The 16,737-nt window shown below is 41.1% G+C and overlaps 1 protein-coding gene and 1 pseudogene across 6 annotated transcripts in view; one reads left to right on the top strand and one right to left on the bottom strand.

Annotated features, from left to right (window-relative positions):
- Positions 1-16,737, bottom strand: part of LCP1 (lymphocyte cytosolic protein 1) — a 104,831-nt gene that overhangs the window by 19,901 nt on the left and 68,193 nt on the right. For all 6 annotated transcript variants that reach the window (XM_027557209.1, XM_027557210.1, XM_027557212.1 and 3 more), the window contains exons 6-10: positions 14,825-14,906; positions 12,461-12,626; positions 10,723-10,865; positions 7,773-7,868; positions 2,045-2,240 (exon numbers count right to left, since the gene is read on the bottom strand). In XM_027557209.1, the coding sequence (XP_027413010.1) occupies positions 2,045-2,240; positions 7,773-7,868; positions 10,723-10,865; positions 12,461-12,626; positions 14,825-14,906 (683 nt within the window). The remainder of the gene's footprint in view (positions 1-2,044; positions 2,241-7,772; positions 7,869-10,722; positions 10,866-12,460; positions 12,627-14,824; positions 14,907-16,737) is intronic.
- On the top strand, positions 4,245-5,246 carry LOC113902214 (annotated as a pseudogene).

The following is a 16,737-nucleotide window of genomic DNA, read 5'->3' on the forward strand; positions in this document are numbered from 1 at the left end:
GGCACCAAGAAAATATGCTTTTTTATGATCAAAGTTTAACTAAAGCAGCTGTCACAAACACCAAAAGTAGAATTAAAAAATATAAAAACCCTAAGGGATTTGAATGAGGGTTGCTATTCTGCATTAATTGTTTTTCCATTTCAGTTCAATGAGAACAGCATCTATTATGATTAACAGCGTACAAGAGCCCATGAGGGTAAACTGTTCAGGGTTGTCCCTCAAAGGCTTACATTCTTTCTGGAAGAATATGTGTTTTGAGAATCCAAGAGGGATCATGCAAGCTAGAGGGCTACCATATGAGGTGGATATTTATATTTGAGTTCAGATAAAGGAGAAAATTGTACAGGCTACATTTGGAGGCAGTGCAATTTGAGCTCTACCTTAGAGGGCTAGTAAAATCTGGATGGTAAAGAGAAAATAGGAGGGGATGTGGGGGGACGGGGTAGGAGATTATGTAAATATGAACACAAAGGGAACGACAGACAAGGTCTGTATTAAGACTATTAGAAACTGACTTTTCAGATATCTGTGTAGTGCAGTCCACACCGATAAGGCTGTCTAGTGGCTGGAACCAGAATCGGGGATCTTTGGATGCCAGGTAGCAGATTTGGTTGATATATTAGACAATGACAGTCATTATGGGTTCTTTTTTAATTACTATAATAAATTCTCGAGCAAGGCAGAGTTATAATGAAAGCAGTACTATGATGTGTTTGGCAGCAGTGCGCAGAATTACTGAAAGGCAATATGCATTTAAATTAAACACACAGAGGGGACAGTGTTTGACACCAGCACATAGGCGCATTCAAGTGCTTGATGGATGGAGGGCTAGGCCCCTAAGACCTATTGAAACAGTTTGTGTAAGAGTCCGGAAGAGCAGAAAGGAAAAATAACAATCTAAAAGTCGTTCTGTGGGAAGAATTATTAGTATTTGCTGATTCAAGAGATTTAGGGGTGAAGGAGAGGAAGACACCAAAGTGGAACCCAGGGTTTTGGTGACTGAAGAGAGAAAAATGTGGTATGATTCATGGAAATGGAGAATTTCTAAACGAGAGTGGATGGGATGGGAGGTTGGGGGGTGGGTAGAGAGGCAATGCAGGAGGGGGGAAATGGTCAATTCTGCTTTTCATATTGATCAATTCTGATCAATACGCTGAATTTCAAGTGACAGTGATGGACCCAAATGTAGATGATCTAGAAGCAGCTGGAAATGGGTGGTGAGAGGGCTTGGCATACAAACTTGGTAGTCAACAGAATCCATGGGCCCCTGACCACCACACATCAATCATACAAATGCAGAGCGCTGGAACATGGATTGACTGCATTTCCAGCTGGAGTAAAGCACTGCAGAAAAGGATTAATCTTTAAAATGTAGATTTCCTTTCTTGGGGGATATTCATTTATTATTATTTTTGCATTGATTTTTCTATCTCAATATTGGGACTCATTCACAATGGAAAAAAGAGAAAAACATCTCTGGCAACTTCACCTATTAGAACCTGACTAAAAGCTATGTGACTTTTATCTAGGTTTAGGGCATTAACCCCCTAAATATAACTGTCATGGATTTTGCCTCAAAATATTATTCCATGACCCCCATTACCCAAATCAGAGACAAAACAAAAACCTCAGTAAGCACCTCTTAGCATAAGTTAAATATCACTTTTAGATGACAAGTGGCTGCAATTTCTTGCCTCTAGGAATTAACACTCAGTCCATTAAGTACATAAATTAGGCTTTTGGAACTCAGGATTTATTTCATCCAATAATTAAATGCACTGTCTTCCCTAAAACATTTAATTCTGATAATGGATGAAGCCCATGTATAATGGATGCGATAGAATGGTAGTTGATTATTCCTCCTTGGCTGTAATTGACTTGATTAATCTATTTATCCTCTTTGTTAGGTACCAGAGAATTGATGACCTGTTCGCAAATCTCCCACGTGCGGGGCCTATGTTTGCTTAGGAGGTGATTCTGAATTACTCTTGAATTACAACTGTGACTGCTTCTCAGAACATTTACGCAACTGGTTTTCAGTTACCTTCAAGAGCCCCCCAGTCGATGTCCTGATTCTCAGGCTTGTGCAGGGCAGGGTATTTGTTAAAGAGGTTGGCAATAAAAGCCAAGTTCAGCTTGGGGTTTCCTCGGACAACATCCGTGGCCGTGACAAACTGGCGGCAGCCCAGCCTCTCCGCCTGCTGCAACATGCATTCTGCCCTCTGGATGTCGTCTTTCTCCTGCGATGGAAAAGGACACCCATCTCAAGGCTGGGTCAGAGCTTCTCCAGACACAAAGCAGACACAGGTTACATGAAAAACAGACGGGCATCTTACCAAAACCCTCAGTGTTCGACCTCAGGGAGACACCTAATAAGACCAAATCATTCCTTCCATTTGCCTGGACCCACATCACAAGGGCGCTTCCCTGGTGGCTCAGACAATAAATAATCTGCCTGCAATGTGGGAGACCCAGGTTCTATCCCTGGGTTGGGAAGATCCCCTAGAGAAAGGACTGGCTACCTACTCCAGTATCCTCCCATGGACAGAGGAGCCTGGTGGGCTACAGTTCATGGGTCACGAAGATTCAGACATGACTGAGTGATTAACACACATACACACACACAAATCAGAGTTTCAAGTAAGAGGAATATCCACTTAATTAATCGAGTCTTCCTATCTTTATACAGAGCAGGACCATTTCAGATGAATGGCTGTCTCGTTTTTAAGGAGATGCAATAGATTCTACAATTTTATCATTTAAGTTGATCTTAATTATTTTCAACCATTAGGCTTTCTTTTTATTATCTTCTGGCACAGCAGCAGCAGTAGTAATATTAGTCGCTCAGTTGTGTCCGACTCTTTGAAACCCCATGCACTGTAGCCCATCAGGCTCCTCTGTCCATGTGATTCTCCAGGCAAGAATACTGGAGTGGGTAGCTGTTCCCTTCTCCAGGCAATCTTCTTGTACAGACTTCACAAAAAGTTCATTTATTAAATAATAAATTACATTTATTTTTAGTTCATTAAAAATATTTACATCTGCAAACAAGTGCTTTTGATTAGTTTAACTTCTTTACCCACATTCAGCTGGTGTACCTGCAACTCTGACAAGATAAAATTTAACCTACATAGTGTCACTGATAGAATATATAACACCAATTTGGCTTTGCAGACTTCAGATTGAACGTCAATAAACTGTGGAAAATTCTGAAAGAGATGGGAATACCAGACCACCTGATCTGCTTCTTGAGAAATCTGTATGCAGGTCAGGAAGCAACAGTTAGAACTGGACATGCAACAACAGACTGGTTCCAAATAGGAAAAGGAGTTCGTCAAGGCTGTATATTGTCACCTTGCTTATTTAACTTCTATGCAGAGTACATCATGAGAAACGCTGGACTGGAAGAAACACAAGCTGGAATCAAGATTGCTGGGAGAAATATCAATAACCTCAGATATGCAGATGACACCACCCTTATGGCAGAAAGTGAAGAGGAACTAAAAAGCCTCTTGATGAAAGTGAAAGTGGAGAGTGAAAAAGTTGGCTTAAAGCTCAACATTCAGAAAACGAAGATCATGGCATCTGGTCCCATCACTTCATGGGAAATAGATGGGGAAACAGTGGAAACAGTGTCAGACTTTATTTTTCTGGGCTCCAAAATCACTGCAGATGGTGACTGCAGCCATGAAATTAAAAGACGCTTACTCCTTGGACGGAAAGTTATGACCAACCTAGATAGCATATTCAAAAGCAGAGACATTACTTTGCCAACAAAGGTTCGTCTAGTCAAGGCTATGGTTTTTCCTGTGGTCATGTATGGATGTGAGAGTTGGACTGAGAAGAAGGCTGAGCGCTGAAGAATTGATGCTTTTGAACTGTGGTGTTGGAGAAGACTCTTGAGAGTCCCTTGGACTGCAAGGAGATCCAACCAGTCCATTCTGAAGGAGATCAGCCCTGGGATTTCTTTGGAAGGAATGATGCTAAAGCTGAAACTCCAGTACTTTGGCCACCTCATTCGAAGAGTTGACTCATTGGAAAAGACTCTGATGCTGGGAGGGACTGGGGGCAAAAGGAGAAGGGGACGACAGAGGATGAGATGGCTGGATGGCATCACTGACTCGATGGACGTGAGTCTGAGTGAACTCTGGGAGTTGGTGATGGACAGGGAGGCCTGGCGTGCTGTGATTCATGGGGTCGCAAAGAGTTGGACTCAACTGAGCGACTGATATGATCTGATCTGATCTGATACAATAGAACGCTCCTCCGCCACTGCGGCCGCGACTTGGTCTCAGCGCCAGGACCCTCCGGCGGACCACTCCGCAGCTATGGAAGACATGAACGAGTACAGCGACATAGAAGAATTCGCAGAGGGATCCAAGATCAACGCGAGCAAGAACCAGCAGGATGACGGTAAAATGTTTATTGGAGGTTTGAGCTGGGATACAAGCAAGAAAGATCTAACTGAATATTTGTCTCGATTTGGGGAAGTTGTGGACTGCACGATGAAAACAGATCCTGTTACTGGAAGATCAGGAGGATTTGGATTTGTGCTTTTCAAGCATGCTGCTAGTGTTGATAAGGTTTTGGAACTGAAAGAACACAAACTGGATGGCAAATTGATAGACCCTAAAAGGCAAAGTTTTAAAGGGGAAGGAACCCCCAAAAAAGGTTTTCGTGGGTGGATTGAGCCCAGATACTTCGGAGGAACAAATTAAAAGAATATTTTGGAGCCTTTGGAGAGATTGAAAATATTGAACTTCCTGTGGATACAAAAACAAATGAAAGACGAGGATTTTGCTTTATTACATACATAGACGAGGAGCCAGTAAAGAAATTGTTAGAAAGCAGATACCATCAAACTGGTTCTGGGAAGTGTGAAATCAAAGTTGCACAACCCAAAGAGGTATATAGCCAGCAACAGCAGCAACAAAAGGGAGGAAGAGGTGCTGCAGCTGGTGGGCGAGGTGGTACTAGGGCTCGAGGCCGAGGTCAGGGCCAAAACTGGAACCAAGGATTTAATAACTATCATGATCAAGGATATGGAAATTACAATGGTGCCTATGGTGGTGATCAAAACTGTAGTGGCTATGGCGGCTATGATTATACTGGGTATAACTATGGGAACTATGAATATGGACGGGGATATGCAGACTACAGTGGCCAACAGAGCACTTACGGCAAGGCATCCCGAGGGGGTGGCAATCACCGAAACAATTACCAGCCGTATTAAAGGGGACAACTGCCGAAAACAGGAAGGGATTGCTAAAGTAACCATCTTGCAGGAAGACACTGAAGGTTGGTCTTCTGTTGATCTAAGATGATTATTTTGTAAAAGACTTTCTAGTGTACAAGACACAATTTGTGTCCAATTGTATATAGCCGCCAATTAGTTTTCTTGGTTTTTACTTTGTCTTTTGCTATCTGTGTTACGACTCTGTGGATTTGTGTTTATACAGACTTTGTTTGTATGATTACATGTTAAACCCCAAATAAATGCTTCCTTATGTGATTGTTTTTCTATATCAGGTACTAAATAACTCTGTAAAAGTGTAATTTTAAATAAGCAATGATAAATGCACAGTTTATTTTGTAGGGAGTCTTGCTCCATAGGAAGAGAAAACTGTGGTCCTTTATGAATAGGCAGCTACAGTGTCTGCTCTGTTGCCCTTGTTTGTTAGATGTATTCTGTGCTCTTAAGGGAGAAGGAAATGGCAACCCACTCCAGTGTTCTTGCCTGGAGAATCCCAGGGACGGGGGAGCCTGGTGGGCTGCCGTCTCTGGGGTCACATAGAGTCGGACACGACTGAAGCAACTTAGCAGTAGCATGCTCTTAAGACTTCATTTTCCTCTCTAACCGAGGCTTCCATCATAACCTATAATGTTGTTTCCCCTCTGCCTATCTGGAGACATTGTCATGAAAGCTTCTGTGGCATTGTTATACTGTTGTGATTAGTGGGAGCTTTCTAGTAGACCATGAGTCTCTGGTTATATTTTGAAAAGTACATTTTTAATGGCACAAAGCATGCTGGTAGCTCCTTTTATGAAGAAAATGTTTTGCTTTGTTCTTGTCTTCGGAAAGGCATTTTTCAATGGATTGTTGTATTCAGTGGTCTGCTAGAAAGAGCTTTGACTAATCATAATATCATAACTTTGTTTTCTTGATTTAAATGTCCAGATATACCCATTGCGGAGTCGGGGGCCTAAAGCTGTGTTATAAGAGCTACAGGTTAAGAATAGCAGATATGGTTAGATTTTACACAACAATTTTGGCAAATAGGTATGAAGTTATTAAAGTTTGAACAAAACTTAGATTAAAAGATTTGAAGTAGTAGCTAAGTCAATTAATTGTATTCTATTCTGTTGGTTTAATGTCACAGCAAGCACCAAACTGAACAAAATGTTTTCTCTTGGGGCCTTGTTAGGAAGCTGTACTGGGTGTTAACTGTTAGATGGTGTGAGTTCTTAGAAGGCATGGGTAGTGGGTTTCAGTCATTTTTTTATGTGGTTAGTGCATGAGCTGAGTAGCTGAGCATAATCACACTCAGACATAAAAGAATAATGGAGAAGGCTAACCCTTGATTCTCATGTAAATGCAAGTTTAGTGTGACCAAGTCATGTCATTACAACACATCTTCCTGGTGCATTAAAAAGAAAGCCTTTTAGCTCTAGATTTGGGAGGATATCCTAGATAAGTTCAAGTCTTGAATTTTACATTCAGTGTAGTTAACTGAGTTTAATGTTTTCGGTCTTGTTGCCTTGGTTTCATGTTCGCCATTAGGATTGGCATGCATGTTTACCTGTGGAATAGTTCACCTCACCTTCAGCCACGTGTAAATGTTTTTGTGCTAATGAACCTGCCTCTTGCTTTCCTTGGTGCTTGCAACTTTCTTTATTCCAGTGATGTTTGTACTTGATGGGCTATCAAGTTATAATGCTTTGGGCCTTGTTTTGCTATTTGACCTTAAACCTAAGCCAAGTACCAGTGTTGGCTATTGCAAGGGATTGTTTATTCTTTCAACATGCAACCTTAGGGGACAGAAAGGAGATTTTCATTTTAAGTTATGTTGTCAAGTCAGTAGGTGCAGTGTCTTTAGGGCAGTAAATCTTGTAAGTTCAAATATATGATTAGGTGACAAGTTGACACTGAGATTGTCCTTCCCCTGATCAAAAATGAATAAAAGCTTTTTTTAAACAAACAAAAAAGTCTATTCAAATAGGACTAGAGAATTTCTAGTAATTTATAAGCAGACTCTTGTAAAAGAAGACTTAAGTTTTGTTGAAACACAGTTTACTGCCTTTTAATGCTCTTAAAAGTCTATGAAAGCACTAATTTTCAGACAACCAGAACTTACTAAAACTGGAATTATCTCTTAATATGATGCTTTACTAGTTAATACTATCGATTATATATTTCAGATGCTTTACTTCTCATTCAGGAATGAGTTTTTTTCTTTCAAATTTCTTTTAAACAATATTTATTTATTTTTTGGCTGAGTTAGGTCCTGGTTGTGGTACGTAGGAACTACACTGTGTAATTCAGGACCTTTTGTTGCAACGCATGGACTCCACTCCTCTCTTTGCTTAATGTTTATTTCCAGATTCAATTTTCCACAATTACTACCCCAAACTGTTAACAGTTTTTAAAAATTTAACAGGGCTCTAAGCAGAGATGTCCACTCATGGACCTCGAGCCAGCATCACGCAGGGCAATGGAACCACCAATGCAGAAGAACAATGGCATCGACACACGACTTGGGGTGTGGACTTACCCTCAGTCCTGACATGTCAATAACAACAGCGGGAATACCTTCTTCATCTCCTTTTGGAGCCACCTGTTCAAGCAGGTGGTAATAAGCTTTCGAGTCCTGTGAGAAATGAGGAAATTACAATTTCAAGATGGCATAGCTAATTAGACACTTAGCACAACAATAATTTCCCCAAAGCAAACATATTTCATTTCTTATCCAACTATCATTCAAGAATGCAACTTAATTAACAAAGCTGGGAACATTCACTAATTTTCATTTTCCCCTTGTCCTTTACATATTATATTTATTTGCCTTTCTTTCTAAAAGAAGTATAACAGTTAAAAATACAGGACATACATAAAAGGCAACCCAAAGAAGCAAATACTATTCTGCTGCCCTCAGGGGAGAAAATAATTTATTTACATGTATTAAATTGTATACAGGAAAATATATATACCTTTATATTGCTGTAGAAGTCAGTCAGCTAAGGTTTAATTTAAAAAAAAAGTGACAGAAAAAGGAAGCAGAAGTTTAAAGCAGAGTTTAAAAATACATTTAAATGGACAATCAGCAAAAGAAAAAGATTTCACAGACAAAAAATTGAAGCATTCACAAGCAGTCTTTATGCCAAAGGAGAAATATTAAGTGCACTTAATATTGATCAAGAAGCTAGAAAAAGTGATTAAATTTCATTATCTCAGGATATAGATATTGAATTATCATGTTTTCTTAGATTCTGGAAATAGGTTTATTGACAAGAAATTTTCCGAATCACAGTCAAAGTTTCTCATTCAATGAAAGCATACAAATTTTCAGGTAATTTGTTATTTAAATCGCTGAAAGACATCTGTTTCTCTGTTTGTTTTTGAAAACTGGGTAGAGCCTGAGGAAACCAGAGGTACGCTCACCCTTGTGACCTTGGAAAGATGAGAAGAGACAGTGCCAGGCCCTGATGCTGCATCCGGGACCAGATTTGAGTCTCTTCATGCTACCCTCCCCTTCTCTTACTTTCTGCTATAGCTCTTTCAAAGTCAGTGAAAGTTCCATGCAGCTGCTCTGTTGTTTAGTCCCTAAGTTGTGTCCTACCCTTGCAACCCCATGGACTGTGGCCCACCAGGCTCCTCCGTCCTTGGGATTCTCCAGGCAAGAATATTGGAGTGGGTTGCCATTTCCTTCTCCAGGGAATCTCCCCGACCCAGGGAGCGAACCCAGGTCTCCTGCATTGGCATGCGGGTTCTTTACCATCTGAGCCACCAGGGAAGCCCTCCATGCAGATGTTAGGCATGAATAAAATCTGCATGTCACATGTCACATCCATTTAGCTTTGCTAAGAGTCATCTCATTTCATGGGACCCTAAGAAACGTGTTTCACTCTGTGTTGGGTGTTTTCCCCTCCTTTGCTGACTTGCTGTGATTTAAAGGCATCCCCTCAAGTTGCCAGAGGTTGACTTATACATCTCAGCACTGACCTAGGTGGTGATGCAGCTGCTCCTGGAGAACAGCCACAACCCCTGTACCTGTGCTCAGCCTGCCAGCTCCCATCTCATGTTCTAAAGAACACAGCCTTTCAGTCACAGGAAATCAGGTACATTTATGGCTCAGACTAAGCATCCTAATTTTGTCTGAAAAGTGTGGCTGAAATAATGGCCAAGTCTAACTGTTGAGTGCAGAGGGAGATAATGCTGTCCAACTGCTAATTCTAGGCTGGCTGCTCATGCCAGAAGAATGTGAATAACCAATGAAATTGTGTAGTTAGAAAAAAAAAATGGCATTACTAGCTTATGTCCTAAGGAATAGGGGACTTTCCATCTAGAAGCTTTGCTCTAGATGGCAGACCTTGAATTCTAAAAGCCAGAGAAACAGGGAAGCTGTCACTCAAGAATCAAAGCTGGAGTTGATGCTCAGTGAGTCACGTGACCTTTCCTCTGACCCTTCGTCTTTGGAGAAAATGTCTTTTTTTTAACTTTTGAGAAAGTGGAAGACTGAATTATTTTCCTCATGTTGCACACCATCATCTCATACCATTTCCTACTGGGGACTGACATTCCTTCCTGCTCCTTAAGCTCTTTCTATCTGGATATATCTATCATCAATGCCAACAAGCTGGTCCTTTCACCCTGACATGGAACTTTTCACAAACTTGCAAACCGCAAAGCATGTTTCCTTAGCTTTTCAACCTTTGGATCCCTGTTGTAGGATTAATTGTGTCTTCTACATTTTCTGGGGTTAATTCTCATTGCAGATTATTTCCAGAATCATTATCTTTACAGTATCACTCTGGTTTCTACAAATGCAAAGCTTTCAAGAAGTTTACAAATTGTTTTTAGAGGAGCACTGTGTATGGTGGTCAAGGACCATGGAGACCAACTGCTCAAGTAGAGCCTGGGCCCCATTCTCCAGCTCTGTGAACTTGAACAAGTTCCTTATATTCTCTTTACCTGGGTTTCCTTACCTGCAAAATGAGCAAAGAATAACTCTTATCTCAAAGACGTGTCATGAGGATTAGCAGAGTCGATACATGCATAAGGCAGTTAGAAGAGTACCTGGCGTGCAGTCTTTGCTATGATTAGTGTAATTAGAAGAGTAATCCTGGTTTGATTTTCTTTGGAAAGGAATCCCCATCTGATGCTCCCGTTGACAAAATCAGAAAGACATTAGAATCCTATGGAGGCTCCCTTCACCTGAAAATCAGTCTTATCTCTTGCCCTTTGCCTATTTCGCCCTCATCGCTCTGTATCGGGATGTTGAAACTCTAGGGAACACCCATCATGTTTGATGCCATGCAGTTACTAGGGCCTCGGACAGATCTGCATGTGGCCCAGAGCTGGGGCTGCACACGGACCTGAGAACGGCCACTCCAACCAGCCCTGAACTTCTGAAGAGATGAAGCCTGTATCTTTGTCTGTCTCCATTAACGCCCATATTCCCTCCACTGCTGTGGTTAATCGCATTCCAACTCCAGTCCTCCTACCTTGATGTCGCTGCTGAAGTTGTTGATTTTGTTGCAGCCTGCGTTTTCCAGGTGGTAGTTAGCCCATCTCAGCAGGAGCTCCTCGGGAGAGAGTTTCATCAGGTCTTCCAGGCTCTCCCCTTCTCTCAGAAGAGCAGCCAGCGCTGAAGAAACACAACGACCGAATAAAAATGAACACAGGGGATACTTGGGGTGGGGGGGATCAGTGACAACTTAAATCAATGCAGGGGATCAGGAGTGGGGGGTTAGTAACAACTTAAACTGAGCCCTGCTGGGAAGGCAAAGGTAGCAAGCTACCTCTCTGGGATAGAGGGATGTATAGCCTTGGCCATGGAATAAACATCTTAGTAGTATTCCCTAAAAAGAGGTATAAGGTATTATGAGCCTATTTATTATCCCCATTTTGGGGGTGGAGAAGAAAGTGAAATTGAATTGCTTAGTCGTGTCTGACTCTGTGCGACATCCGGACTGTCCATGGAATACTCCAGGCAAGAATACTGGAATGGGTAGTCATTCCCTTCTCCAGAGGATCTTCCTGACCCATGGATCGAACCTGGGTCTCCTGCAGAATTGCAGACAGATTCTCTACCATCTGAGCCACCAGGGAAGCCTCTATGGGTGGAGAAGGCATGACACCAGTGAACGTCAGCACGAGGCCTAAGAGTACAGGGGCAGAGCTGTGGGGATGATCAAGACCATCGACTCGGAATGCTCTGCTGGGTCTGTTAGAACACATTTCATGATAGGGCATTTTTACTTTCAAGAGATCAATTTTGTGATAACGACAATGTCCTCTTGTGTATTTTCATACGTGTTTTATATTTCACATGCTTACCTGCATAATGACAGCAAGTCAAAAAAGTGCAATTAACTCTTTCCTCTGTGTTTCCTGGATGAATTAAATCACTTCTGCTCAGCGAGAAGGTCTAAATGTAGCTGAGGTCATTATTTGCAAATCAATATTCATTCTGATGTGTTCTAAGTTTCCCTATTTGCTTTTTAATTCTTTATATTCTGTTTAATATAATACACTGATTTTCAAATGGTACCCCAGAAGTCTTCACTGGGTATTTTGATTTGGACATGTTCACAAAATGTATATATAACTAAAGGCCAGAATCTGGCTACAGATGTCATATTAGTAGGATCTATACAGGAAAAATGAAAGGTAACAGTGCTTAGTATTGAATCTGTCAATACTACTTCTGTCCAAGGAACAGGCTGAATGTTGAAACAGTTAGGATGCTGACAGCAGATGGAGTAAGACTGACAGCTACAATATCTGGTTGAGAACTCTGAACCCCTAAATATAATTTCCTACAACCTTGGTAAAAAGAGATTGCATTTCTCCTAATCTGGTACTATCACTGCTGTATATGAACGCGAATTGCTTTGTAAAATCCAAGTTTAAAATAGCCTAATTTGTTACAAAGCGTCTAAAGGCAAAGTGAACTCAGAAAAACTCTTGAGGTTGGAGTCCCAGACAGCTAGACAGAGCTACAGGCTCTAAACAAGCCTCCTTATGAGTCTGTGGTCTTTAAAAGACATTTGCTCTGTTGTTTTAAAAAGTGGGCAGTGTGGACAGAATGGGTTATAGTAAAATGGACTGGATATAACTATAGTTTCAAAAACTGAAGATTCTGAGCTTGACAACTCATGACATCTTCCTTGTACAACCCTCAACATCGGCATTAATGAAAAGTCAGGCCATTATTCACGTCTGAGGCTTTGTTCATACCTTCGTTTCTGCTGAGCTCGATGTCGGCAAATAACCCAATCTTGATGACCTGCCACAACAGTCCCAGGACCAGGTAAGGCTTCCCCTCCTTTAAGTCCTCAGCGCCGATATTAACCACGTGGCACCCGATGGCTGAGGCAGAGTTCAGAGCCAGGTTCAAATTTTCCTGAAGGAGAAAAAGTAATGCAAGTCTTGTTTTTGACTTTGCAGATGCCAAATGATCATTATTGACTGGCAAAGCAACAGTGTTTTGCTTCTGGAAAGTTCACGGGTCTAGAGGCATTGTCTTCACTAGGCTTAAATATCAGAAAAAAGCAGGAATGTCTGGAAGAGAAAATCTAGCAACCTAGATACTAGGATCAGGCAGCTCACCCTGGTCAGGATGAAACTAACGAGTCCTATTTTTTCACACTGCTCTGTGATGGAGCCTCCACACTCAGCATCTCCATCAGCCAGCAGTCAAGGGGCACCTTTGAGGACAGTCACTGTCTTGTCACTGGTTATTGTCAATAACCCAGCTGTTGATGAAAATCAGGTCATAAAAGAGAACACCAAAACAGCTTTTTGACTTGCAGACTAGATACTGAAGGAATGAAAAAGATACAAATCAACTTCCTGGAAAAGACATGGTAGTTTTTACTAGGATAATTTATTGAGTATCCGTAATATCTAGGGTCCTTGAGTACACACAACATATATAAAGATACACATATGCCTATCTACACACATACAGATTATATGTTCTTATAAACTAATAACAATCTATGTAAGGTGACACATATACAGTTGGAATAGGGTCAGTGAAGTTTTCAATCAGGGTTTTTATATAGCTGACCTTGAAAGCCATGGGTTTGAGCTGCTCAGACCCACATAAGTGTATGGACCCACCATGTACAAATATTGTGTTAGTCACTCACTCATGTCCGACTCTTTGTGATCCCACGGACTAGGGCCCACTAGGCTCCTCCACCCATGGAATTCTCCAGGCAAGAATACTGGAGTATACATTTCCTTCTCCAATGTATAAATATAGTGAATACTATAGTGCTCCATGATCTATGGCTGGTCGAATCCACAGATGAAGAACCATGGTTATGGAAGAACCAAGTACAGGAAGCACAGACTGTAAATTATATTCAGATTTCAGATGGAGCAGAGGGTTGACACCCCAACCCTCCTGTTGTTCAAGGCTCAACTGTACTACCATTCTGGGTCTGCAAAGCAGGACTTACCAGAATCAAAGATCTACAGAACTTGTTTACAAAACACAGGCCACCAGGGAATTTGGAAGAGAGCTATGAGAAGAAAGGGCTTCCCAGATGGCTCCATGGTAAGGAATCTGCCTGCCAATGCAGGAGACGCAGGAGAAGAAAGGGCTTCCCAGATGGTTCCATGGTAAAGAACCTGCCTGCCGATGCAGGAGACGCAGGAGATGTGGGTGCAATCCCTGGGTCGAGAAGATCTCCTGGAGTAGGAAATGGCAACCCACTCCAGTATTCTTGCCTGGGAAATCCCATGGACAGAGGAGCCTGGTGGGCTACAGTCCATGGGGTTACAAAGATTCGGGCACAACTGAGCGACTGAGCACACACACACAGAGCTCAGATGACAAGTAAAAAAAATACGGGGTCCAGTTACGGCAAAGACTAAAATTTAACAGCAAGATTAAATATGACGTTAAGTGCCTTCATATACATTTAATCATAGTTCTTGCTTTGATCGCAGCTTCCATCTTTTAGGAACACAGGGTTGCTTAAATCCAAACAGGACATAATTTATTGTTCATGATTTAAGAAGTGAGACGTGGCTTCCGAGCGAGAAGATTATAATAATGTTAAAATGCTGGAACACAGCACAGAAACGCAGCTTACTTACTACCAGTCACTGTTCCAGTTAATCAACAAATCGAAGGCATAAAAATAAGTTATATTTATCACACTGGTGGCTGCGCCCTTCACCACTGTGGAGGCTGCCAGAGCACTTCCCGTGTTCACCCCCTCACTTCTTAGAAAGGCTAATCTTTTCAGATAAAATGCTGTGTATCTGGCATCAGCTCAAAGATAAATTGCCAGGGGAAGTCTGAGTTAAAACTTGAGCCAGTGTGAATTTTATTCATAAGTGGTCAAAACAAACAAAGTCTACCCCCAATGACTAACACTCACCAACTCCCCCTAGCCCCACAATATTAATAAAAGATGAAGTAAAAATGTTTTCCCCTGTGCCCACTGGTCATGACAGATCACCAGCCCAGAGCCTGGGTTGGAGGAATAATGTTTGAGCATCTGAAAAAGCCCAGCTTGGCAGTGATGACCCATGCCTTCTAAGCACAATGCTGCATTAATTAAGGAAACAGGGAAGATGTACCTGAATGGTGAAAGGGGTGAGTTTCTTTTTGTTGATGGTCCTCTCATCAATTGTGTCTGGCACTGACAGATTGATCATTTTACTGAAAGAGAAACAATGAAAGAAAGCAGGCTTCTAAATAAAAGAGCCTAATGACATGGAATTAAAATTCTAGTGATGCCATAAGCAGATAAGACAGCACCATAATCTGCACTACTCAGTGTTCAAATATAAAATCAGTCATGCAATTTAACTAGATTCAAACTATTTGTGGAAAAGGTTAATCCTCCTTGAAGTCTTACTAATACAGTGAAGTAAGAAATAAGGATCCTACTTCATTCATTCACCAAAAAGCTGAACAATTATTCTGGTTCCTTTAATTAGGAAATTCTGGGTGGATAGCCAAAGCAAATTCTCCATGAGTTCTTCTCTTTCTCAGTCATGAGACTTGCCCCCACCATATAGATTATCCATACATAATCTGAGTGTATATAATGTCTAAATTTCTATTTGATATCTGGTCAAACTCTATACCTTCAACTAACCATATGATGAAATGTTTTATTATCTCCTGTAATCATTACAGTATCTGTACTTTAGAAATGTCTGCCACTTAAGTATCTAACATATTGACCAGACATTCAAAATAAGCAATTATTAATTATGAAAAACTGATTTTATCCACTTTGCATTGGTTTAACCTCCATGAGGTTATTAAAAATAAAAGTTCTTTGGCCACTTCCATCTTATTTAAAGAAGTTGGGGGAAAAAATCCAAAGGAACAACAACAAAATCAAAGAATAACAACCTTGAATGTGATTATTCCTTTTTTTAAATAAAAGAAATCAGCATTGACATCTTTCCTAACAATTTTTAAGCAACTACCTTTTCTTATGGTTGTTCTTTAAGTATGTATTTCCACAACTTTGCTGTGTGTGTGTGTGTGTACATTATTTAAATAAAAAGCACTTCACTGGAATTTAGGCAAACCAAACCCCTAAATCATTATTTGAAAAATACGAAACTAATAGTGAACTGGAAGCTATGAGAGATGGAAGGAGAGCAGCATGGCTCAGAAAAGAAAAAGATATCCCTGTCTTTGAAAAGCTTATAGTTGGGGGATTCTCCTGGTGGTTCAGGGGCTAAGACTCCACACTCCCAGTGGAGAGGGCCAGGGTTCAATCCCTACTCAGGGAACTAGATACTGCATGCCTCAACTAAAAAGACCCTGCATGCCCCAGCTAAGATTAAAGATCCTGTGTTTTGCAACTAAGACCCAGTGTAGCCAAATAAATAAATTTATTTTATTATTTAATTTTACTTATTTTATCATTTAAAAATAAATAAAATTTATTTATTAAAAAGAAAAGCTTATAGTCAAATTTCAGAGACAAAAGATAAAGTTATGTTAACAGCCCAAAGCAGAGCACTATAATGGCTCCTTAAGGACTACAAACTATATGCGCTTTAAGAATTCAGTGAAGGGAGAGATCACCAGGAGTTGGAACAGACCAGAAACCTTTATAGTAAATGGATTCATGTAGGAGGAGAGGGTGGGGAAGGGCATTCTTAAAAAGGAAAATAAAAGGCAAAACCAGAGTTGCAAGATGTAAGCAGGCTGTGTATGGGGAAGAGTGAGCATGGCTGCTGGTGGAGCCCTTCACTGGTACCCTGGACTGGGGGCCTGAGTCATGCAGGTCTTGGCAGGTAGGGCTAGGAGATTGAGGGAAGACCAGGCGATGCATGGGGTACCCGCGGAAGGAGTCAGGACCTGATCCTGTGCGCTAGGTTCTTGATGCCTTTTTTTTTTTTTTAAGTTGAACTTTATAAAAATGAAATCTCAATTGCTCGGGTCAGAGCAGAGGAAGGATGGAGGGGGGAGGTTGGTTAAAGTCCTGCCCACTCATCCTTTCCTTCAATTCCTGAGCCCACCT

The sequence above is a fragment of the Bos indicus x Bos taurus genome, chromosome 12 (genome assembly GCF_003369695.1).
Source record: "Bos indicus x Bos taurus breed Angus x Brahman F1 hybrid chromosome 12, Bos_hybrid_MaternalHap_v2.0, whole genome shotgun sequence".
Classification (NCBI taxonomy): Eukaryota; Metazoa; Chordata; class Mammalia; order Artiodactyla; family Bovidae; genus Bos; species Bos indicus x Bos taurus.